The 24,630-nt window shown below is 51.3% G+C and overlaps 1 protein-coding gene and 1 long non-coding RNA gene across 2 annotated transcripts; both read left to right on the forward strand.

Moving 5' to 3' along the window:
* The first annotated feature begins 2,091 nt into the window (after window positions 1–2,091).
* On the forward strand, window positions 2,092–5,614 carry LOC125320254 (rho GTPase-activating protein 20-like). The gene is made up of 10 exons (XM_048292389.1): window positions 2,092–2,369; window positions 2,718–2,759; window positions 2,964–3,036; window positions 3,141–3,194; window positions 3,513–3,641; window positions 3,967–4,176; window positions 4,399–4,560; window positions 4,645–4,754; window positions 5,114–5,541; window positions 5,604–5,614. Exons 1-10 carry the CDS (start codon window positions 2,092–2,094, stop codon window positions 5,612–5,614), a joined length of 1,497 nt encoding a protein of 498 aa, XP_048148346.1.
* Window positions 5,615–10,076: 4,462 nt separating this feature from the next.
* Window positions 10,077–17,152, forward strand: LOC125319495. Its single transcript, XR_007200762.1, has 8 exons — window positions 10,077–10,134; window positions 11,418–11,714; window positions 12,554–12,741; window positions 12,886–12,895; window positions 14,259–14,368; window positions 15,465–16,099; window positions 16,459–16,598; window positions 16,949–17,152. It is a non-coding gene; the product is annotated as an uncharacterized LOC125319495 (long non-coding RNA).
* Window positions 17,153–24,630: the final 7,478 nt, after the last annotated feature.

Raw genomic sequence — 24,630 nt, forward strand, 5'->3', positions numbered from 1 at the left:
TGATATTTCAGTGGGATGAGATGCAGAGTGATCCCCTGTTAATCATCGAGTGGGTTTTCCTCTCTCACCAGCTGTCCAAAAGTATCACAACACCACAGGAGCTCATGGCTCAGTTGGTGATGAAAGTTAGATCCCGCCTCCGCACCCTTGCAGGGTCTGACTTTACATGCATCTACCTACCATTGGCAACTGATTCACTTGATAACCTCCTTCAAAACAATGAGCACCTCCAATACACCCTAGACAGCTACACTGGCCAAATTTCTATACACCATCCAAAACACAGACTGTTTACTTCAGTCTTCAAACTGATTCCAAAAGAAATTCAAGGCAGAAAACCATTAAATGCCTTGACAATCTTTTCAGATGCCTCCGGTCGTTCCCACAAGTCTGTCATCACATGGAAGTATCCCTGCACTCAGAAGTGGGAGTCTGATGTACAGGTAGTTGAAGGATCCTGAAGTGGCAGAACTTGCAGCCGTGGTCTGCTGACTTTCCGGCGGGGGAAGGCATGCAGACAATCAATGAGATCGATAGAGCAAGCTTCGTTTATTAGCAATACAAAGGCACTTATATAGTGTGAAAATACAAGCTTATCAGTTCTTCAATTAGTTTAAACTTACAAAAGCGCATTCTTACTTCTACATAATTGGGTTAGATAAAAGACTACATTTGGCAAGCTTCTATTATTTATGTTTTGTCTTGAGAGATCAAAGATTTTCCTCCCTTCTCATAGTCAAGCACATCTTTATCAGAACAGCACTGTACCTCCTAAAAACTCCCTTTTTGTTCTCAGGCCTGTTTCTCACGCGGGCATTTTCTCATGTCGGCTTTTTCTCGTGCAGGCCTTTGCTTGCAGGCTTTTTTATTGATCTGGTTTTATCAATAATCCATGTCCCTGATCCTCTAACCATTCTCCAACAGTGGTCAGGGCATTTGAGTGGTTCAGTGAACCATTTAATTTGATAACTGATTTGGCCTATGTTGCAGGTGTAGTTTCCAGGGCAGAGAGAGCCTTACTAAAGGAGGTTGCAAACCCAAAAATTGATAACTTGCTTTTGAAATTGATTCAACTGATCTCCCACCGAAAGCACCCATTCTATGTCATGCACAGTGTGAGATCACACACTGACCTGCCAGGATTTATTGCCGAAGGGAACAGAAGAGCAGATGCCCTAGCGATGCCCATCGAGTTAGCGAATCTGCTTAACACATTCCAGCAAGCCCAGCTGAGCCATGCAGTGTTCCATCAGAATGCTCCAGCTCTCATCTGAATGTTCCACCTCACTAGAGACCAGGCAAAAGCCATTGTGGCGACATGCCCCAACTGCCAGAAACATCATCTTCCATCATTAGGTCAGGGGGTTAACCCCCGAGGCCTAGGCAGTTGTGAGGTATGGCAAACAGATGTCACCCACTTCCCCCAATTTGGCCGCCAGACATATATTCATGTTTCTGTGGATACCTTTTCTGGCACAACCTTTGCCTCAGCCCACTGTGGGGAGAGGGCCAAAGATGTCATCAACCACCTAGTACAGGCCTTCACTGTGTTGGTGGTGTGTTGTTAGTGTTTTTCTCCTCGAATTTTTCTCCAAACTGAGACAGGGTCCAAGGCAGCCGACTGCACGCAGGGCTGCAGGAGGCAAAGCCTTGGCAGCAGGTGGAGGGAGAGCAGCCCTGGCCTCGGCGGTGTCCAGCTCTGGGCTCCCCAGTGCAGAGCCAGCACCGGCTGTCCTGGCAGGAAGTGCCGCCCCAGGGCCCGCCCCGGCATGGCCGGGTCCCGCGGCAGAAGGGGCCGCCTTTGTCACGGCTGCCGCCCTCTGCTCTGCAGGAAGGTTCTCAGCGGGGACGAGGCCGTGCTGAACGCGGACGTGGCTCTGAGCTGCGGCCCCAAGAGGAGCCAGAGGCAACTTCTCCTCCTGAGAGAGGAGCTGGTGGTCGCCAAGCTGCAAGTAAGAGCCTGCGAGCCCAGCTGCCTTTGGCCCATGGCTGTCCCTGGGCCTGGCCACAGCCAGCCTGGCCTAAGGCCCAGGCCCCGGCCCCGGCCCCGGCCCCGGCCCCTTGGTGCCGGATGCAGCAGTGTGTGTGCCGATGTTGGCGGGGGGAAAGGAGGGGACACCCCGGGGCTCTGCGCCAGGGGACGGCAGGGAGGCCGCCTGCCGCTCACTGCTTGCCTCTGCTCTCTGCAGCCGGGGCACCACCCTGCGCCCACGGCTCTGCCTGGCCCTGCAGCAGCTCTGGGTGCTGAGCGCCGGCAAGGAGGCAGCGCTGCAGACCCAACAAGAGCAGCAGCAGCAGGAAGGCAGCGATGAGGATGCCACCTCCGTCATCCTCATCTGGCCCACTGGCTCATGCATTGCCACGTTTGGGTGAGTGACGGTGCCATGTGCCTTGGCAGGGCAAGACAGGTTCCCAGCCACGGGAAGCAAGAGAGCTTTGCCACCCTTGCAGTGGCCTCTGGCCTCTGTGCAGTGCCTGGTCAGGGAGCGGCCTGTGTCCCCTGGTGAGCTTTTGGTTGCCAGAAGGGAAGTGCAACAGCTGCTGCTCTGCAGCTCAGGGGGAGCCAGGGCTTGGGCAGCACCTCTGTCCTGCGCACACCATGGGCTTTTGTCCTTGCCTTGTATCCCTGGCCACGGGGCAGGGCTGTGTGGGCACGCGCGTCTGCCCAGGGGCTGGGGGCAGTGGGGCCTGACACTGCTTCTGCTCTCTGTCCACAGCTCCCAGGCGCTGAAGGAGCTGTGGGTGGGCACGCTGCAGGGGTAAGCAGCTGCTGCTGCTGCTGCTGCTGCTGCTGGAGGGGGATGGATGCTCCCGCAGCAGCTGCACAGGACAACGCAGTTCCTCAGCTGGGGAGAGCTGCCCCTGTGGCTGCGGGCAGCTGTTGGGCACAGCTGCCTGACAAGGGAGCACAGGCGGCCTGGGGCTCACCCAGCTCTCTGCCCGTCCCTTTTGCCACTGCCCAGGACCCAGAGGGCCCGAGTGACCCGTGTGCCATCCATCAAAGCCCTGGAGAAGGAGTTGAGCTGCTGCCGTGCAGTGAGTGTCTCTCTGCTCTGGGTTCTGTGCCTGAGCACTGCTCCCCCAGCTGAGCTGCAGAGGCGTCACTGCTCACCTTCTTGCCCTCCTTCTCTCTTGCCCAGGCCAGGACAGTGAGCACCACGAGGCTGGAGAGGCTGATTGAGGACCTGGAAGAGGTGAGGAGGGCTTCTTTTCATCCCACCCCCTCTGGCTGTGCTGGGCTGCCAGGGCAGTGGGGACAGTGGAGGGAACTTGTGCGGGAGGAATCAAGGCTCCCTGGTGCCATGGGGCAAGCAGAGGCATTGGGGAGCCACTGGAAGCACCGGCACATCCCTGGTGGTGGCACTGGCAGCCTGATGTTGGGCAGGGCAGAGAGGCCAGCAGGGCAGAGGCTCCCAGCTCAGCCACGCTCAGGCTGCTGGGGCTGGGTGGCTGCTGGCCAGTGGCCCTTTGTGCAATGGGGCTGCTCTGCCAGCGCACCTCGGTTCTTGCAGGCTGGTCCCCAGCAAGGGCTGGAGGTGGCCCAGTCTGGCGATGGACGAGGACTTGACCTCTCACCAGCTGAGTTTGGGAAGCAAAGACGATCTCCTCTTCTGGCCGAGCTGCCCTCACTTGTGCCCCAAGTGTGGCCATGCAGCTGTGGCACCCTGAGGAGGGCATCCCCTGGACATGGGCACGGGCACCTGCTGGACTGTGACCACTGGAGATGGTTGTGCATGGACAGAGAGCCTGCAGTGCTGCCCACAGCTTGGAGAAGGGCAGGGTCAGGCCTGGGGCAGCTTCTCCCAGTGACACACCAGCTCTCAGGAGCCTCCAAGGTGCAGCCACACTTACAGTTGCCTGCTCACTGCTTGGGGTTCTGCATGGCTCCACACGGTGCTGAAGGCAGGGCAGGGCAGGCTGTGGCAGCGCTTCCCTGGTGGTCTCCACTGACGGCCTTTGGTTCTCTTTTCCTCTGCAGCAGCAGGGACTGGCAGCAGCGGTGGCAGCAGCAGAATCAGGAGGAGGTGGCTGCCCTGGCCCTTTGCTCTGCGGCGGGGCCCAGCTGGGGCTGCCCGGGCGCCAGGGCAGGAGGGCTCCGGCTGCAGCAGGGCGCTCTTCGGGCAGCCCCTGGCAGCCGTCTGTGCGGAGGACGGCACGCTGCCCCGGCCCATCCAGGTGAGGCAGCCGCACAGGGCTGCCCGTCCCTCCCTCTGGATGCTGCGCAGCCAGTGTCCCCACGCATGTCCCCCAGCCGTGGGGCACTGGGCTCTTCAGCCGTGCCTCAGGCTTCTGCTCCCAGCCCCTTTGCAGCAGGAGGCAGCGAGCCCAGGCTGGGGCAGAGCTCTGGGAACAGGGCAGCTCCTCACACAAGCCCCTGCCCTCCCGCCTCTCCTGCAGGAGCTGCTGGCTATCCTGCACCAGGAAGGGCCCACAACAGAAGGCATCTTCCAGAAAGCAGAGAGCACCAAAGCCCGACAGGAGCTGCGGCAGGCCCTGGACCACGGCCTGCACGTCGACATGGCAAGCCAGCCGGTGCTGCTGCTGGCCATGGTCCTCAAGGCGAGTCTTCCTGAGCTGCAGCTGCAAAGGCTCCTGCCTGGGCCACCGTGCTCCAAGGCTCACCGGCAGCCCTTGGCATTGCAGGACTTCCTGCGAAGCATCCCCGGCAAGCTCCTCGTCACCAACCTCTACGAGGACTGGACGGCTGCGATGCAGATGGCCAGCAGGGAGGACAAGATCTGTCAGCTCAAAGAGTAAGCGTGGGCAGCAGCTTCCAGCTCTGCAGCAGGCACTGCTGGAAGCCTGGCATTCTCCTGAAAGGGGACGGTCTACTGAAGGGGCTGTGTTTTCGGACAGCTTGCTCTTGCTGGCTGGCAGTCTGATTTTGGGGCAATGCACGGGGAGCATTCCCTTGCGTGGGCTCGGGGGAAATCAGGAGCTGGGCAGCAACTCCCTGCGTCCTTCCCGTGGTAGCGCTGGAGCCCTGAGCGCTGGCTGAGAGCGCCTGCGGAGCTGCACAGCAGCCGCTGGCTTCCCCCTGCCTGGGGCCAGCTCTGGGGGCGGCCGTGGGCAACGTGGGCCTGCTGATGGACACTGCCTTCCTGTTCCCTCGGGGGGCCAAGAAGTTGCCCGCAGCAAACCTGCTCCTCCTCAGGCAGCTGCTGGCACTGCTGCGACTCATCGGCCAGCACGTGTCCAGCAGCAGAATGACCTGCAGCAGCCTGGCCGTCTGCCTGGGGCCAAAGCTGCTGAGCCCACCGCAGGAGGAGCAGCTGGAGCTCGAGGCCATGCTGGCCAAGAACAAGAAGGTAAGGCTGGCTTCAGCAGCCGGCTGCAGCCTTCCTGGCCAAAGGCAACTTGGCTGCCCAGAGGTGCCTGTGCCTGGCGGCCCCCTGTGTCCAGCCAAGGCTGCTGCGGGAGCTGCCTGCAAGAGCTGCCCCCAGCCAGCGCCTTCCTTCTGTGCAGAGGCAAGGCTCAGCCGTGATGGCAGGGGCTGCTTGGCACACTCTCGAGCCTCTGGGCTGCGAGCAAGGCTTTCCTGTGTGCAGGTGAATGCTCTGGTGGCCTTTTTGATGGAGAACTTGGACGACATCTTTGCCAAGGCAGTGGCTGAACCGCAGGAGACCCCAGCGCCCACGGACACATCCACAGGTAGGAGCAGGAACAGAGCCTTGTCCCAGCCTGGGACTCAGGGCCCCAGAAACCTCAGCATCAAGAGGCCAAGCAGTGTGGGGTCTTGCTTTCTTTGTTCTTGTCTTCCAAGTTGTCACTTTGCTGCATGTGCTTTTGCTTTCTAGAGATGCACAGGGAAGAGCAAAGTGGCCCTGCAGGAAGAGAAGACGACAAGCCCCAGGCAGAAAGCGATCCAGATGCATCCCCCTCTCTGCCTGAGACCCGGCAAGGAGATGGAGAAGAGGCCACGGTGCTGGAGGTCCAAAGAGCAGAGGTATGGCAGCTGCACAAAGCCTGGCACAACGCGTCCCAGAGAGGCGGGCAGTTTGTCATGGGGCCAAGGAGCTGCTGTGCCTCCTCCTGACAGCACAACTCTGCAACCTCTGGCCTTCCTCCCTTCCTCCCTTCCTCCCTGCTTTCCTCCCTTCCACCCTCCCCCCCTCCCTCTCTCCCTCCCTCCCTCCCTTTCCCACTCCCCCCTCCCTCCCTCCTCATCCCCCCCATCCCCCCATCTCCCCCCCACCTCCAGAATTTCTGCTTTAGGCACCTCCAGCTTTGTCTCCAAACACCCACCAGAGCTCCCCAGAGTCGCTGGCCAAGGCCGAAGCCCTGACGAGCCTTTCTGTGTGTCATAGGTTAGTAGCAAGCATAGTCCCGGAAGGGATGTCCTTGCTAAGGGGTGCTTACAGTTTCCTCTGGGACCTGATAGAACCTATCAGCTGGCCAGTTTGAATATAGACAATTCTCTAAGCCACTTAAAGTTGTGACCGCCTCTGTGATACACACTTAAGAATAGACAAACTCCCCCCCCAAGCTCTCTCTCGTTTCCGGCCCTGGGACAGGTGGCTGCGGGCCCCGTGTGGGGGCCAGCAAGCCTGGCCAGGCCCTGCTCGGGCCAGGCCGGGCCGGGCCACGGCCATCCTGAAGCCATGGACCTGTTCCAGCCATGGAACCCCCCCCACTGCCTTGCCTTGGGCAGCCGGAGCGGCTTGGCTCTCCCCCCTCTCCACTTCGATAAGAAAAATTCAACATTCCAGCTGCAAAGCTGCAAGGCCGAGGTGAGATTAACCCTTTTATTGCTTTGAAGAGCTGAAAACATGGGGGAAGAGAGAGAGGAGATGCTTAAAGCTGAAATTCTGTTGTGAAGCTATGATATATCAGAGTATCCCGTTGTAATTTCATGAAGATATGGGGGGTGGAGTGTTCAACTCGTAAGCAAAAGCACCTGCACTGAGATAGGCAGATGCTGACGCAGCTGTAATTTCATGAGAAGTTTGGACAGGGAGAGATGGACCAGATGAGGACTTTTGCTCCAAACGGGAAAGGAGAAAACCTCAGTCCCTAGAGATGCTCCCAGAGATAGTCCTAACGATGAAGATGATGAAGACCCTTTGCTCCCAGGGAAGGAGAAGGGCCTCTGTTTTTGTTTCTGAACAGCTCAACCTTAAAATTGTACCCCAAAAAACTTCAAGAGTGGACCCTCGAAAGCAGTTGCGGGAAAAGCTGCAAGTCGGCAGAAGGGACTCACACGCAGGCAGAGAGACTCCTCTTCCTAAATGGACTGAACAATATTTGGAAGTGGGCGGCTGTCTCATTGTGATAATGTTTTCATAGCACAAGCAAGAAGAGACTTCTCTTTCTAAATGGACTGAACAAGGTTATTATGGAAGTGGTAAACAGACTGAACATCTTAAGGGTTGTCTTTTTACATTGTCCGTGGGAGAAGGGAGGAAGGTGGGGGGAGGAGGAGTGTTGCAGTGGGGATCCTGCAACACGCATATATCAAACCAGGAGTCCCGTGGAAAGGAAAAATATATGGACAGACAGATTCTTGATAGCTGTTTCAGAGAGATGTTTATTTCTCCAGCCGCATGGCCGGAGCTCTGCCCAGGAACTGTTCCAGTCACGGGACCAAGGGTCCTTCTGCCCGCGCAGGGAACACAAACCAACCAATGGGAACGAGGCTGAGCAGGGGCAGCGAAACCCCGTGTCTGTGCCCTCAGGGCCCCTCTCCCAGGGCTCCATGGCAGGGGAGGGACCCCAACACCTCACCCGTTTTATTTTAATAAAAGGAGAATGAAAACAACTGGATAAACATAACAAGAACCGTTTCAAGACAAAACAAGCCACCCTCCTGAGTCTTTAAATGTCCAAACAGATTCTCTGGAACATCTTAGGGCTGACAGAAGGGAGACAGAACTCTGAGCATGCTTTGTGGGGAAACTGAGGCAGGAGAGGGTTTAACTTCTTCCCTCCCCCTTTTCATCCCCCACTCGGCATTGGAAAGGGATTTTTGGGGAAACAATTGGCAAAAGCATGGTTTTGTGAGGGAAACCATGGATGAAAAAACGGATTGGGAATACACTGGGGGTAATAGGACATAGGGTAAAAGGGAAAGGTGGGATTAGGAAAGGGAAACTGTAGGGGGGGCTTACAATGGAGATACTGTCTAACATGACTACGATTTTTTGCATATATACTGCCTTTTACAGGAACACCATCAGGCCCAGTGACCTGCGATGCTTGTAACCCTTTTCTCCCTAGTACAATATTAAATTCCACCACCTCTCCATCTCCCAAGTTTGGGATGCATTTTTCAGGGTTATTCTTTTTAATAGCAGTTCTATGCACGAATATGTCTTGCTGGTTGTCACACCTTGTTATAAAACCATAATTTTGCTTAACATTATACCATTTTACTATCCCTAAGGTCTTAGTTGCTATGATCTTTTCCTTTTTCCGAGTGGCTGCTGTTTTCTGTCTCGCTGCGTCTTTGCTGTCTCTTTCGGTCGCTCCCGTGTTGGAATTGTCGGGGCTGCTCGTGCCTGCGCGCTCTTCCCGGGGTCGCGTTCGGGGCTGCGCGGGCCGGGCCGGGCCGTGCCGCTCAGTTCTCCGTGCGTCGCCTCCTCTGGTCGCAGCTTCGCTGCCGCTGTCGGGCGCTGCACCCACATCTCGGCCGGGCCCCCGAGCGATGACTCCCCCGCGCCCCGCTCCAGCGCGCGTCTCGGCTGGGCGCGGCTCCGTTCCACCGCCATCGCCGCCAGCCGCCGCCCGCGTGCCGCCCCTCTCGGTCAGGCATTCACGGGGCTCACTCCACCACGCGCTGCACGGGACCATTCGGGCACCGCCGGGTCCCGCTGCTCCTCGCTCTGCTGCGGACACTGCGGCTCGCGTGGCTCCGCCCGCACGCGGGAACTGCCTCGCCGCCGCTCGCAGGGCGCTCGGTGCACGTGGCCTGGGCCGCACGGTCCCTGCGCCACGCTTCCCTTCGCCAGGACACAGCTGACATTGCTCAACACTCTCGGTAACTAAATAATATTCACGAAAATATTCTTCCATCGGCATATATTTTGACTCCAGTATTAACTGTGTCCAAACGGTTTTCCAAAAGCCCTTGGTAAGAATTAAATCCCAAGAAACATAGAAAAAGTTCTTAAACAACCATGCCAGGAAGTGTTTCAGTTCTTTTTGAGCTTGAATCAAGCTAAAATTTACAAATCGTTGTTCAAGAATCATTTTAAGTTTAAGATAAATGTCCATATGCGGCTCTGAGAGCCAAGAGTCTTCCCACGGTTCCTCCATAGTTTAGATATGGAATAGCAAAGCAAAACCAAGAAGAGGAATCCAAAGTTTCCAGGGTTTACTCACACAAATCAGTCGCTTAGGGATCGGGGATCGTTCTGCTCACAAATCTCCACCATTTGTTGCAGTGGGGATCCTGCAACACGCATATATCAAACCAGGAGTCCCGTGGAAAGGAAATATATATGGACAGACAGATTCTTGCTAGATGTTTCAGAGATGTTTATTTCTCCAGCCACACGGCCGGGGCTCTGCCGAGGAACTGTTCCAGTCACAGGACCAAGGGTCCTTCTGCCCGCGCAGGGAACACAAACCAACCAATGGGAACGAGGCTGAGCAGGGACAGGGAACCCCGTGTCTGTGCCCTCAGGGCCCCTCTCCCAGGGCTACACGGCAGGGGAGGAGACCCCAACAGAGGAGAGTTCTGAAGGTGGTATAATTTTTTTTCCCTCTTTTAGGTCTGTTAATAAACTTCTTTATATTCTTTCAAGTTTGGTGCCTGCTTTGCATTTCTCCTAATTCTTATCTCACAGAAGATAAACAGTAATGAGTATTTTGGACCAAACCACTACACTAAATTGGTGTTTCCGCGTGGTTACAAACCCAACTCGCTACACTGTGTCAGGAAGGTAAAAGGAGCCCACATTGGTTCCAACAAGAAGGGGCTGCGCTCGTGCCTCCCGCCTTTGCCTCTCTAATCCAACTTTGTGGCTAAAGGCTTGTAGGCTGCTAGCCCCAGGAAGAGAAAAAGAGAAGGAAAAGACAGCGAGCAGAGGCCTGGCCAGAAGACAGGGAATACCAGCCAGAAAGGAAAAGGAAGAGGACACACCAAAGAAGACTGGAGTAACGCAGGAAGCTCTGGCAGCCCAAGAAGCCCAGGTATGGATGTGCCAGGCTCTGCTGCTCACCTTCCTCTCCACACTGCCCTGAGTCAGCCCAAGGTGCTGGCAAGGGCCGGCAGGGGCTGCTGCTGGGCAGGGCTTGGCAAGAGCTCCATGGCAGCTGTGCAGGGGCTCTGCAGCCCTTGGCTTCCTCCATGCCCACGTGCTGAACCTCTGCAGGAGGATGGCTCTAGGCGGGATGAAGGGGCCGAGGGAGAAGCTGTGAAGGTGGGGCTGCTGGAACTCCTCTCCCTCTAGTTCTGCTTCTAGATGTTTATAGTGACACCATCAAGCTAAGGTTTTCATTCTAGAGGCCGCTCTTTCACATGCTCTATGTCAATGGATAATTAGGTACGTCTCTTGTACCTGTCAAGGCATCTGCTGCTTTGTCACCTCTATCCCCACTCTGCTGCCTCTGTCCCCATTGTCTTGTCTGCTGTGCCACCTCTGTGCCCTGTGGCCATGCTGGGGGCTGGGCTGGTGGCCAGGCCCAGCCGAGCAGCACTTTCAGCCCCCGGTCTCGGCTGCCCAGACCTGAGCATGAGAAAGAGAAAGAGAGAAGGCAGGAACCACCGGTGGTGAAGCAAAAAACAGGGTGGGAGCTGCAGGCACAAACGGTGGCATGGGCTTTGGCCGCGGGCACTGGCCGGCTGGGCAGGAGCGGGCCCTGCCCGTGCTGGGGCCGCTCAGCGCGGCTGCCCCGGCCGGCACAGGGGCTGTCCTTGGGCAAGGCAGCTGTGCCGGCAGGGTCCGGCAGCGGTGCCGGCTGTGCCGCGCTGCCGGGGGCTGCGGGACGGTCCCGCCGGGGCTGCGCTCGCCACAGCCTGGCCCGCTGGGCCTGCAGCTGGCCCAGCCCTGAGCTGTGGCTGTCTCTGCTCCTTGCCTGGGCCTGGGGATGCTTGGGGAGCTCTCCATGGGTGCATCGGAGTGCCGAGGGCTCGGTCTTTGTCTGGCCCAGCTGGAGGGAGCCTCCTGTCCCTTTGGTGCAGAGGGAAAATACCCGGCAGTTGGGTTTCTGGCAGTTGCCTCCTGCCAAGGAATTGCAATGGGACACTTTTCCATACTGTTGAATGAGTAGGGGAGAGCTAAGTAGACAAGGAAATGGTTGTTGTAAAGCCCCAGTACATGTGGGGATTTCTTCTTTCTCACCCTGCTTGTGAGGATTTGAGCTTTTCTCTTGCCTGACAGAAGTGCAGTTGCTGCCAAGGGAAACGTACCCAAGGACCAATAGTGACACAGCCTTCCCTTTGCTTCCTTTCTTCTTTCCTCTCTGCTCCACAGCTCCCTTGAGCCAGAACCTTGGTGCTGCCTCACCTGAGGATTCAGAGCTGCCTCTAGGCCCTTCCAGCACAAGTGCAGGTTCTCAAGAGCGTGAGGCTTTCCCAGCAACTCCCAGGAAAGTGTTCGCCACCTCCAGACTTCTTGAGGATTCATCAGAGGACACACACAGATTTCTACGCCAGCCTGAGCTCATCATTCCACTGGTTCCTGTAGACCATCAAAGCCTTTTTGTGGCCCTTCCAGAGAGCAGCAGCTGCACATCTTCAGAGCAGCACACCCCAGCCTACAGCCCATCAGGTAGGGAGAGAGTTTCTACCCTTGCTTTTCAGGAAGATCATGAAAAGTGATCATTTGAAGTATTTTCCTGCAGTGGTCTATCATATGTACATCTCGAGTGTGAATCAGACAGGAATTGTCAAGTGAACTGGGAAGCAGGACCTTGATAACAAAACCAATTTCTGTCTGCTTTTCCTGTCCTTCCTCCAGATTTGGAGGGTGTTCTGGCCATTTTCCAGACAGCCTCTCTGTAGGGATGAAAGGGAGAGGCAAAAAACATTGGTCCACAACCGGTCATGTCAGGTGCACCCCCATCTTCCTTGGAATGAAGCCCAACTAGAATGCTGACAGGATATTGCAGAGTTTGCAGATTGTCTCTCCTGAAAAGAAGGCTATTAAATTTCAAAGAGCTCTGTGTGTCCCCAGAACTGCTGCAGCTGCAGAATACGGCCTCACCCACAAGGTTGCTTTTTACAATACAATCACAGTTGAATTTTAGCATGTGTGTCTGCAGATCTGGGCTCTTCCTGGGTGAATCCACTTTCTGTGGTCTGTTGGGATGAGAAACTCAGAAGCAGCCAAATGCAAAAGCTGCTGGGGAGATAGAAAAGGCTGAGATTACAAAGTCTTTGTGTGTAGATCAGTTTTACAATCCATCCTTTAATATACATACCCATCAATTAGAAGAAATACTGTTTGAGAGGAAGAAATCAGTGTTCCAATCCCCTGGGAAGTTGGAATACATTTCTGGAATTGAGTTTGCCGTGTGCTTCCTGTGATGTTTGCTGCAAGGCAGCAATAGAGCTCTGCATCCTAAAGCCACATTCTGGAGCCTGACCAATGTGTTTGGATTCCTGCAGCCACACCGGGCAGTTCAGCCCCCAATGCTCCACCTGGCAGTGCTGGTTGGGCAGCATGGACGGCCTCCAGCTGGGCTTGGAATAGTCCTGGGGAAGAGGAATTGCCACCGCTGGATCTAGAGCTTGTTCTTGAGACACTGGAGGAGATGCTGTCACCATCCCTGCCTGAAAGGTCTCCCTTTGCTCAGGTAACTCCATTGGGTGGGAATGAAAGGGGCTGGGCTGAGAGCTGTGAATGTTGTTGCATGGCTGAGAAGCAAAGGCTTCTTGGATTAAGCTTTGAATGGACAAGGAAGGATTTGCTTGGTCAAGCAAGATTTCCAAAAGAAGAGGGAATGAAAAGTCTCCCCCCTTAGTGAGGATGAGAGGCTTGAGCCTGTGGTGGCCAGGTTTGGGTACTCCTTTTGCTGGGAAGAATCGCTGGTGCAGGGGCCTTTGTGGTGATGCTCTGTAGGTTCTAGGAGGCTTTGTTTGATGGGAAAGAAGAGAAGAGTGTGGGGAGAATTGCCACTGAAGGCAAAGTGTCCCATGCAGGGAGGGGCATGTGGGAGGTGCCTCTGTTAGAGCAGCAGACGGGGGCTCTGCCTGTTTTGGGTGGGAAGGCCAAGGCAAAGCAAGGGCTGGGCTGCAGCTGCTGCTGCTGTGTGAGCCAAGCGTGCAGGCGCTGCCAGAGCTGTGCTTGGGGATGGGCTGGAGCTGCAGCTTTCTGGTCCTCTCAGTAGCCTGGTGCCTCCATTCCAGTTTCTATCTGGCAAATCCTCAGCTGGGCAAACTTGCCAGTCTTGCTCTCCGTGTTCCAGAGCTCAGGCACCTTCCTTTTGGGCATCTCTTTGGGAAGAGATGTGTGTTCTCATCCAGACCCTGCAAAGCTGCAGCCTGGATGAGACTGTTCTGCTGTTCTGCTCAGGGCTGTGGAGGGAGGAGCACATCCCTGTGCCAGGAGCTGGCAGGACTCCTTCCTTAGTGCCCACTGCATGTGTTCAGTGTCAGCCCCACATTCAACTTTGTCAGCTTTGGCAGCTTTTGGACTGTGTTTGAGAAGTCAATCTTCTTCATCGTTGAAGGCCTTTGGGGGCCAGACTTCTTTGTTAGGAACAAGGGATGAAAGTGTGTGAGCCCTGGAGCCTTTAGGGGGCAGAAGTGTTGGTTTTGAGACCCCATGATTTGTGTGATTGGTGAGCAGGACAATGATGATGCTGGACATGAAAGGGTTAAGGACTCCTTTAAGCCCAGGGGCTTCTTCTGTGTTGGAGAGCAATTCAATTAGGGACCATGAGTCTTTGTGTTTGACAGATTCCCTCTTTGGCTTAGGAATCCCCTTCCTCCTAACTCTTGCCTCTTCCCAGATGTGTCTGGATTTTTCAGTTCCTGTGTTGGCACAGGCCTTTTTGCGTATTATTATACAACTTTGCCAAAGAATTTCTCTGTTTTGTTTAATATGCAGTCCCATTGCCTGCTGCAGATTTATTAGCCAGGAGGGGCCAGAGTCAAGGTGGTGAGTGGGATTTTTTGAGATCCCAAATATCTCATTGCCAAGTGTGATGACCTTTCATCTTCTGTAAACTCAGACACAGCAGCTTTCAAAAGCATTTTCTTCTTCAAGAGAAGAAAATGTGGCAGTCTCTGATCTATTGTGTCCCTGCAGAAAACAGTGAGTGATCTTTGGGTTTCTTTCCTTCTGGTTTTCTTTTCAGGACAATCTTAGTGTTGCCCCTGAGTCTTCAGGAGGGGAGGCCGGGAACAGGGCTGCAGCAGAGGGAGCTTCGCCTGGCACCGAGAGCTGCGGGAACAGTTCCCCAGAGCCCGAGGAGCCTGGTAAGGAGAGAGCCCACACTGCTTTAGAGAGCTCTGAGGCGGCTGCTCTGAGCCTGCCTCTGGCAGGAAGGGAGATGAGAAGAGTTCAGTTCTTGTCTGCAGGGTTGGTGCTCCCTGGTGCCTTTCGTTCAAATCCTGCCCTGGCACAGCCTCCCCGAGCCCTGCCCTCCACGCTTCTCCAGAGGCACTGACACCGAGTGCTGTGCTGTGGCCAGAGAGCCGTGAATAACCCTGACCCTGTGGGAGTTGTGTCACCAACTCAGGTGACACAATTTCGTGCTGAAGTCTGTGGATGAGTTTGCTGCAGGGTGACAGTGCTCTGGAGGCAACACTGAGTGACTCCTGAAGCAAGAGAGCAAAACCCCAGCAAAAAGTCAATGTAGAAGTCTGAGCTTTTTGTCTCAGAACATTAAATCAATGTAGGACCAATCTGCTGGTAGCCCTAGTAAGATACATTAAAAATACAAGCAGCAGAAGCTCAGAGGCCAAGCAAATCATAAAACACGAGGATTTATGATTTGGAAAGGAAAAACTTAACTTACCCCAAATTAGCGAGAACTAATAGGAGAGAGAGAGCACCTTGGATCTGCATTCTTGAGCAAGGCTGGTGCAGCCTGCAGGCCTCATGGGGAGATCTTTCCCTCCCAGCTCTTCCTGTCAGAGCTGATGGTCGAGTTGAAGCCGCTGTTGCTCACTGCAGAGGGCAGTTTGTAGGTCCCAGGTAATGGAGCTGGTTCATAACCCAGCTCACAGCACCCTTCAGCTTCAGCCGTTTCAGTGAGGACTGAGGTGTCTCTGTCAGCACAGAGGAGGAACAAGGCTGGGCTTCTGTGTGGGAGCTGGGACTGTCTGTGCTTCAAGCTCTCGTGGGTGCCATTTGCATTGCGGGTGCTGAGACTTTGTTGGGAGACTTCAAACCTTCAGAGTTTTTGAAAACTTGGAATGGTCCCTGTTCTTTAAAGAGCAGGCTTCAAATTCCCAAGTGAGAGTCTGCCTTTCAGGTCACCTTCTACAGTCTTTGATAGAAAGGCAATTACTTCCAAAAGGAGAGATGCCTGAAGGCCAGTATTGACTCAGTGTTCCTTTTGCTTCCCAGATATCCATCTGATCTACCTCTCCAGGAGGGCTGCCTTGCGTGGGAGGAAGGGACCGAGGGAGGGCCTGTGACCATCGGGCAGGTGGAATCCCTCTGTTTATAGATAGATTTATAGATGTCTATAGTTATGTTTATATATCCATATAGTTATTTATAGTATTTATACTATACTTATTAGTTACATATAGTATTTATAGATTTATACAGTTGTGTTTATAGGTGCATGTATTTATAGATCTGTATAGTTAAATTTATATATATAGTTATAGATGTGACGTAATTATATTTATACATAGGCAGTTACAGTTATAGATTTGCAGAGTTATATTTATATATGTGTAGAGAAAAATTTATATATATCTATTTATAAATGTACACAGTTATATAGTTAGAGGTATTTGCATATTTAGATACATAGATTGATGTTTATATAGGCCTAGGCTGCATTCTAAGCTCTTTCTGCCCTCAGCTGCCTTTTTAATCTCCCCCTGTGCCCCCTCTGTCCCCTCTTCCTGTGCTGGCTCCGAGCTGGCGGCCGGGCCGGGCAGAGCAGCAGCTGCAGCCCCGGTGTCCCTGGAGCGGTGGGAGCTGCCGGTGGCCGCAGGCACTGTGCCCTGAGGAGCTGCTGGAGGACGGTGAGCCAGAGGGGGCTGAGGGTGCTGAGGAGGCAGTGACACTGAAAGGACGGTGACCTTGAGGTGCTGGTGGGGCTGGGGGGTTTGGGGGAGCAGAGGGCGAAGTGGCACTGAGGTAACAGGCCAAGTGGCACAGGCTGAGGGGGGTGGCAGGTCTAAGGGGACAGGATGGATCTGAAGGGACTGAGGGGCATGAGAGGACTGTGGGAATCTGAAGAAACTGAAGGCGGCTGTGCGTTTGCCGAGGGCATGGCCAGGCTGAGGGGATGGGAGGGGGCCAGCAGGGAGCACAGAGGGGTCCGGGGCTGCAGCTCTGCCAGGCCTTGGAACCAATTCCAAAGCCTCCACTTTTGCCACAGCTGCCCTGAAGTCCTTGAGAACAACCAGAGACAGATGAGAACCAGCAGGGAGAAGCTGAAGGCCACAGCAAGAGCAGTGAACGGGGACCTGCTGCTGCCGCCCGAGACCCTGGCTGAGGCCCCAGGGCCGGTGAGGCAGGGTGGGCGTGAGGCTGGCGTGGGCTTTGGCCGCGGGCACTGGCCGGCTGGGCAGGAGCGGGCCCTGCCCGTGCTGGGGCCGCTCAGCGCGGCTGCCCCGGCCGGCACAGGGGCTGTCCTTGGGCAAGGCAGCTGTGCCGGCAGGGCCCGGCAGCGGTGCCGGCTGTGCCGCGCTGCCGGGGCTGTGGGACGGTCCCGCAGGGGCTGCGCTCGCCACAGCCTGGCCCGCTGGGCCTGGTTTTTCTTTCTAACGCTCCTGGGGAGGCTCTGAGATTTCTCTTCCCTGATGGAAGTGCAGCTGCTGCCAAGGGAAACGTCCCGATCCTGACTCAGTGTTCCCTTTGCTTCTCAGATGTCCCATCTGATGTCCCCTCTGCACGGGAGGAAGAGACCAAGGGAGAGGCTTTGAAGATGGGGCGGCTGGAATTCCTCTTCTTGTATTTCTGTTTAAAGATGTATGGACTTGCACATAAGATAGTGATAATTACATGGATATTTATATGTAGGTTGCTATTTGTATAGGTATATTTCTGTATGTATGTTGTTATATTTATGGATGTTTGCTATGTATATATATACATATATGTTTGTAATTATATATATGTGTATATATCTATCTAAGTATATATGTATGTTGTTATATCTGTGTTAAGTTCTGTTTCCTATGTATACTGTTTTCTAGGTATCTATTTCTACTGATGTAGTTATAGGCATATGGCTACTTAAATAGGTATAGTAGTATTTGGTTAGGTATATATTTTTATATTTTTATACATATATTGATCTATTTCTATGTGTAACTATATTTACATATGTGTTGAGATGTACAGCTATATATTTGTATTGATTTAGTTGTATGGATATGTAGATTGGTATGGCTGCCTATAGATAGGTTTGTTGTATGTATCTATTTATATATATAGTATGTAATATGTAATATTTAATCTATATCTGTATATTGTGGTGGTTATAAATGTCTTTATTTCTATTTAAATATGTGTGAAGTTGTATAGTTGTAGAATGCTGTTTATTGGGCTATTTAGAGAGAGATATTGATATTTTTGTACTGATATATGGGCTGTACGGTTGTAGTAGTATGCAATAAATTGTTAACCTTCAATTGATCTTTGTGTATAGTGAGTTGTTGTATAGGTTGGCAATAAATTAATTTTTGTTAACGGAAGTTGGTATTTGTGTAGTTTTACATTGCATTGGTGTAGAAGTCTAATAAATTACTTTTTTTAACGAAAAGTTAGATCTGTATAGTTATATATTGTCAGCGTGGGTGTAGCAATCTGCAATAAATGACATTTGTCAACTGAGATGAGTGTTCTGTGATTTGTGCTCTCCAAAGCAATGGGTAGATGTAGATTTTGGCCATGAAAATCTCCAGCCGTGCCCAGCAGATCCCCCCAGCTGCAGCCAGGCTGGGCAAGGGAACGGCACATTTGGGATGGCAGCAGAGCCACACGTTGGCTACAGACTCGCTGCAGAGGCCTGCTGAGAAAACGGGACTCCCCTGAGTGTAGATCTGCAGCCAGGAGCCACCCGGCGAGGAGAAATCGTGCACAATGAGAACAAGAAAGAAAATGTGGCAAAAGAGATGTGATGATACTGCGGGAGCCTGATTAGATGCCCTAAATCACCACTGTCTAGGCATGTATTCAGCAACAATAATGTGTATAAAATTCCTTCCATGAAAGATAGCATTGCACTTTCCCTTTCATTTACCTTGCTGTGTAAGTGGAAGATGTCCTTGTTACTGAGAATTTTTTGCCCTTCAGCACCTCCCTCCCTCACATTAATGAAAAGATTACGTACTGCAACGTGTCACCATAAATGAAAACAGCCCTGGCCTCGTGACAGTGTTTGCAAAGTCTTCCCTCCTCCTGCCCCTTCCCGTCCAAACTGTACCTGAGGTGAGTGAGGGCCCCAGGAATTCAGGAGGGTGCAGTACCACCACAGGTGGGAAGGTTTTGCAAAGCTTCCGAAGTATCAAGAAACTCTGGCTTTGCCAGTCTTCCCCTGGAGTATTTTTCTGCTCATGAATGATCTGGGAGGAAGCTGTGCCTCCAGCTCCCTCAAGTAAAGTTTGTTTTCTTCATGGCTTGAATAGAGGAAAATGAAAGTTGTAATTTTTAAAGTGAAATTTGGGGTTTGGTGCAGCTGAGTTTGCTCCACGATTTGCTGTGGAAAGTAGAGTAAAAGCTTTAAATTCCCAACAGAAGCTGACTACCAGCCCACACAGAGACTTGAAGGAGGCCCAGGTGTGCTTGCTGCACACTGGTCCAAGGGAAAAGTTGGGAAAAAATCCCCTTTTATTGCAGATTGAGCCTCTGTGTACTGTTGGCTGAAGGGCTGTCTGTGGTAAAACGTGGTAATCCAACCAGAAACTGTGGATATGTGAGCTTTAACAGCAACCTGCTTCTCCAGAGTGAGGGACAGGGCCAGCCCCAAAGCCTGAAAGGTGTTCTGGGTACTGGCAGAGGTACTGGAAGGCCAGGCTGTCCTTGTGCAGGGATGGCCTTCAAAGGAGCCTTCACACCTTGTGCTGCTGGCAAAGGGCAAGGTGGCCTTCCACAAAACGCTGCTTTTGTCCAGTTCTTTGAAATGTTCCAGCCAGCATCAATTCCTGCTGCTCACACCAGCCCCTTTCCAACCAGGAGGAACTTTGTGTAGGCAGCCTGACAACGTAGTGGCAGAATAAAATACTCAGCTGAGTGTTATCAGCTCTCTGTCAGAAGCTGCATCTGCAGTCTCTTATCTCTTCCAGTTGTCTCAGACGTGGAGGAAGTAGCAGTAAATCACTGATCCTGGAAAGGAAAGCAGAAGGAGCAAAGGCAGTAGCTGGTCCCTGGGGCCTTGGGAGCAGTGAGAGCCATCCAAAATAGGACCATTGCTGGGTTGTGGAGATGAGAGTGACCAAGCCAGCAATCCTCTGCATGAGACTGGAGCCATCTGTGAATAGGAGCATGGAAATCTGACCTTGTAAAACAGAAAAGGTGTCCTTGGGTATTTGCCAAAGCTTGGACAGGGTCTGAGCCACCTGGGCTAGTGGAATGTGTCCCTGCCCATGGCAGAGGGGCTGGATCTAGAGCATCTTTAAGGTCCCTTCCAACTCAAGCCCTTCTATGAGTCTGTGAATTACAAACCCATAATGACAAAGAGAACACAACAGATCTGGGTTCCCTGCTATGTTATTGGAGATTGCTGTAGTCACTTGTGTCACCTGGAGACTGCTTTGTATTTGGAGAGATTTTCATGGTCCTACAGTATCTATGTGTGACTTTCCCTGGTTCAGAGCGACAACAGATACCAGAACAGGCTATTTGCAAGCACAGAATTGATTAAGCTGCCTGTGAACCTGATGGGAGAAGTGTGTTGGTGTTATTGCAGTGTTTACCCTGTACAGGTGATATTTGGTTTTCATTCTGAACATGCAATGTTCATGCACAATGCTTATATATGCATAAATACTGGCTTTAAATCCGAATTCCCTCTTCACACAAGATGTGCAATCCATCAGAAATATTTAACAAGGAGCCATATTAGCTTTGGGCTTGATGGTATGGCTTGTTCAAAGTGTGTGACGAGTAATGGTAGCCCTAGCAAATACCACTCTTGTTAATTTGGGTTTATCCTTTATCAACCCTCTTGCACAGAAATCACTTACTTACAGCAGAGACTAAATGAAATTCCTTAATACAGATGAGAATTGAGCAATCCAGGCAGATTAAAGGGGGAGTGTTCTGTTACTGTGAAAAGACAATCTAGATAACCTGTTTGCTGTACGTCCTGGAGAAGGCTTTGCAGTTAAGAATGAAAAGGAAAAACCCATTTCTCTTAAGACGTATCTTGAAAGAGCTTTTTGTATTACCAGAAGCAGCTACACTGATATTGACCTGCACAATTATAAACGCACAACAACCACTTAATAACTTAAACTGGCCATGACTTTTAGCTGCAATTCCAAAATCTCAGAAAATATGTTTCTATACTGTAAACAATGAAGGAGAGCGGAAATACCAACATTTCTCATTAGCCTTTTGGGTTGGAAAGACCATTTAATTTATGCTCCCTTAGCTGTAAGCCTAAACTCTGCTGTGCAAACCTTAGGTCTATGTTGGACCTTATGTACTTCTTTAGCATCAGCTTAGGTGCAAACCTGGTATAAAACCCTCCAGGCATCACACTGATTTAGAATGACAGAACTTCACTCTTCCAGCACAGAATTTACTTTACTTTACTTGCTCCTGCAAGTCATTTCCATGCCTCGCTCTCTGGATGTGGTAGGATTTTACACCTGTCTTGCTAGACAAAAGAGAAGCAAATTTGTTTCTACCATACCGTTACATCTAAATCTTTGGTTTGAGAGCAAAAGGAAAATGTTAATTTAAGAAGTAATTTTTGCCTGGATTTTTTGACATGAGGACAAACTGTGGTCTGCTGGCAAGAGCAACACTGTCCCTGTGGGTATAAACCTCCCTGAAGGATGAACAGACTGTTGCCACAGAGGTCACATCTGCAAGATGAAAACCCACCGTGCCATTAATTTGATACAAACTAAGCCCAAGTGGCACAGCTCTTCATCCTCAGCACGGACTTGCCATTGCCGAGATGTTATTACCAGACTCAGCTCTTGTTTACAAGTGTTGTTAAATTGTCAGACAAATCAGCCACCCCTCCCTCTCTTGTCCTTCTTGGCCTCCGGCTGCGAGCTGCTGCTGAGAAAGGGAGAGGCAGAGTCCTTCCGGTAAACAGAGATTTCCAATAGGTACAAACTTCCTCCTCTCTTTTGTTTTCCAGTGACAATACAGGAGTTTGTCTTCAATCTCTGTGTCAGCAGGGAAGTTGTGCTTGCCCATCATGCCTAGGATCTGAACAACTGGGATTTTTATTGGTGTAAAACCCAGAGTGACCTGACCCTCTTCAGGAATATGGAGAGAAGAGTCAAAAGGGATTCCTGGAATGGTGTAATAAACAGATAGTGCTATTAAACATATATAGATTAAAAGGCATGAAAGCTCATAAAGCATATAGAATTGATGTAAAGCTAATCAGAAGGAAATAAGTTATTGCAATTAACGGTGAGGATTTCAGATTACAGGAAAAGAGGTTTCTGTCTTAAGTTAAGGACCTGTTCTTGAAATTTTATTTGTTCTCTTCTTCAGACTACAGAGAAAATTTGGTGGTTTAGAGTAGAATCTGGTGCCAGAAATTTGAGACTAGGGTGTGAAAAGATCCCAACCTGGGCACAGGTCACCGCAGGGTCCCTCAGCTTCATTGGGTACAGACAGTTCTGGAGACAATAAAATCCCCAGAAAAACTGCAGAACTGGGAACCAAGAGGACAAAAAGGATCCTGTGGGCAGACTTTGAGGAGAAAACCTGTAAAAACAAACTCAGGTGGACCCAAGGCCAGGTAGGAAGGGGTTACCAACATCAGTGTGTACCCCTTCCCGAGGCACAGTAGGAAACCTCCACCAATACTATCACAAACCTCCCAGCAAGAGACCCAGGACACTGATGGCTCCCTGCGAGCCCCAGGCTGTGGCTGCAAGCTGTGGGACCTGGGAAAGCCTTTGAAGGGCCAGCACAACACAGGGAGGTGCTGAGGGTGTTTCTGTGCTCAGTTCTCACTGCTCTACTGGGGCTCTTCAGCATCAGTTCACCCCAGGGGTGTGTGACTGGCACAAGGGCTCCAGGGGTGACACCATCGCTGTGTGTTATGACAGCTCCTGCACACACTCATAACCCAAATGCATGGCATTTTATCAGGCAGTTCCTTTTTCTTTTTGATAGTAATGAATTTAAAGGATTTAATGGTGATTTATTTGATTTAGACATTTTATAACGAGCATATTGAAGGAAGAGGTTGGCGGTAAATTTTGAGCCAATACCATAATTACAGAATGTGTTCCCAAATGAAGTCAATTAATATTCGTTATTTTCATGTTTGCAGAGAAATTTGAGTTGCCTACCATTTATTCCAAAATAAAGGAGATTTTCCAAATCTTCTTAACATTTACCAACAATGTTTACCAATCTTTTCATTTTAACCCATTCTGCTCTTTGACACCAAAGTATAGAAACCTTCTGAACAAAAAAAAATTTGTTAGACTACATGAGATCTAAGTAAAACATATCTCTTTTTCATTTATCATTTTCTGACTGCGCTGTGACTTATATAAAGGCATCATGTAAATGTCATTTAGTGCACAGTGCAGCCCTTTCATACTATGAAAGATCATGACTATGTCAAGGGAATGTCTGAATGGTTCATGAATCTGAAGAACAAATTGGCCAGATTTTCCTTTATCTCTTTCATCTCAGTATCACTGCCTTTTTGTAAGAAGCCAGGCATTTTCTCTCCCCCGTCAGTGGCCGGGCTTGTTTCTCTATCATCTGTCTGCCAGCACATACCCATGGACTTGGAGCTCTTCACCTCCAGGAAGCTGGCTCTGGCTGGGTTTGGGGGACAGCTTGGCTATTTTTGACCTTGCAAGCAGCACTTGTTTCTCCTGGCATTTTCTGGGAAGAGCTGAGTGCAGCACTGGGAATGTTCTCTGAAGAGCCTCAGCCTTCTGCCATGTGCTGCTTCCATGGAGCAGATCCAAGGGTGCCACATGACCGTCAGGTTTTCATCAGACACAATGCTGGGAAGGCAACCTACACAGTGTCCTGAAACTGAAATGGGATGAGGGCTGACCCTTTGTTCTGCCCTCCAGAGAAATGCAAGCACAGGAACTGGTGGCTGCACCTCAAACCACATCTGTCACCAACATCCTGAACTTTGTTTACACCAACTCCCCCTCCATGGGGATTCTCCAGCAAAAGCCAAGATCAGCTTCTCTCGTGCTCTGTTATGAACTTGTTGGCTGGAGGGCTGACCCAAAGCATATGAAACAGCACCGCACCAATTCCATGGGATCTCAGGGGCTGTATTTACACAGCTTCACGTGTCAGTGCTGATCAAGAACTCTGTGCTCACCTCACCTCAATGGAGATGTGTCCATGTGCAAGGAACACACCTGGAAAAGGTGGGCAGAGTGTGGATTCATGTCATGTTAGTGTCAACTGCTCTAATTGATGGTAGGCCTGGAAAGCTGGACTCGATGGTCTTGGAGGTCTTTCCCAACCTTAATGATCCTATGATTCTGTGACTGTTGAGGCACAGTTTTGGCCATATTGTCGAAAATATAACCAAAACAGCAAAAACCAGAGGAGGTTTCACACCACTTCAGCCTGATATTTCATGCTGTATGCCTGGTAGCAAGCTGAGACACTTTAATATGTCTAGAAATGTTATATTTTTAGGTGACAGCACCAAAAATATTTTCCAAAAATGGCCCAGTACAATTTTATTATCATACAAACATCCAAGTTAAGGAACGCATTTTTGAAAAGTAGCTCATTACAAAGCCCTTTATTGTATTCTGGTGTTGTCAAGGATACCAGCATTTATGGTAAATGCCTTCCATAAGCAAGCCCTGGCTCTGCTGTAACAGGAAATAATCAGAGACTGAGTTATGTTTCTGTAATTTGCCCCAGAAGGTTTTGTAATCATACCATTGACACAGGAGTACAGCTACTTTTGGGGTCTGTCTTGCTTTCACTGCACTCTGAGTTCTACCTAGCAGCTGAAGGAGAATGCTCTGTTACAAATAAAAACTGCTGTCTGAGAACAGCACGCTGATTGCTGGCAAACATTAAGGCTTCCATTCTTCATTGAAAAGGCAGCACTGGTGACCAATATTCTGCTTTGTGTGTCCTCACAGCTGATCTGCTGGAAGTCTGACTGTCCAAGAGAAGTTTCCTTACTTGTCAACCAAATGTACCAATGTCCAACAGCTATCAGCAAAACTTCATCCGAACTATGAAATATTGAGAATTCCCCAATGCTCTTTTTTGGGGAATTGACTGTAATTCTGACTGCAGCTGGGTCAGTTATACTGAATCCAGTGTAGCTTAACTGTAACAGACACCAAAAACCTGTGCAAGAGCATCTAAGTCCTAAAGCGGCACCTGGATCCAG

This window comes from Corvus hawaiiensis, chromosome Z (genome assembly GCF_020740725.1).
Source record: "Corvus hawaiiensis isolate bCorHaw1 chromosome Z, bCorHaw1.pri.cur, whole genome shotgun sequence".
Lineage (NCBI taxonomy): Eukaryota > Metazoa > Chordata > Aves > Passeriformes > Corvidae > Corvus > Corvus hawaiiensis.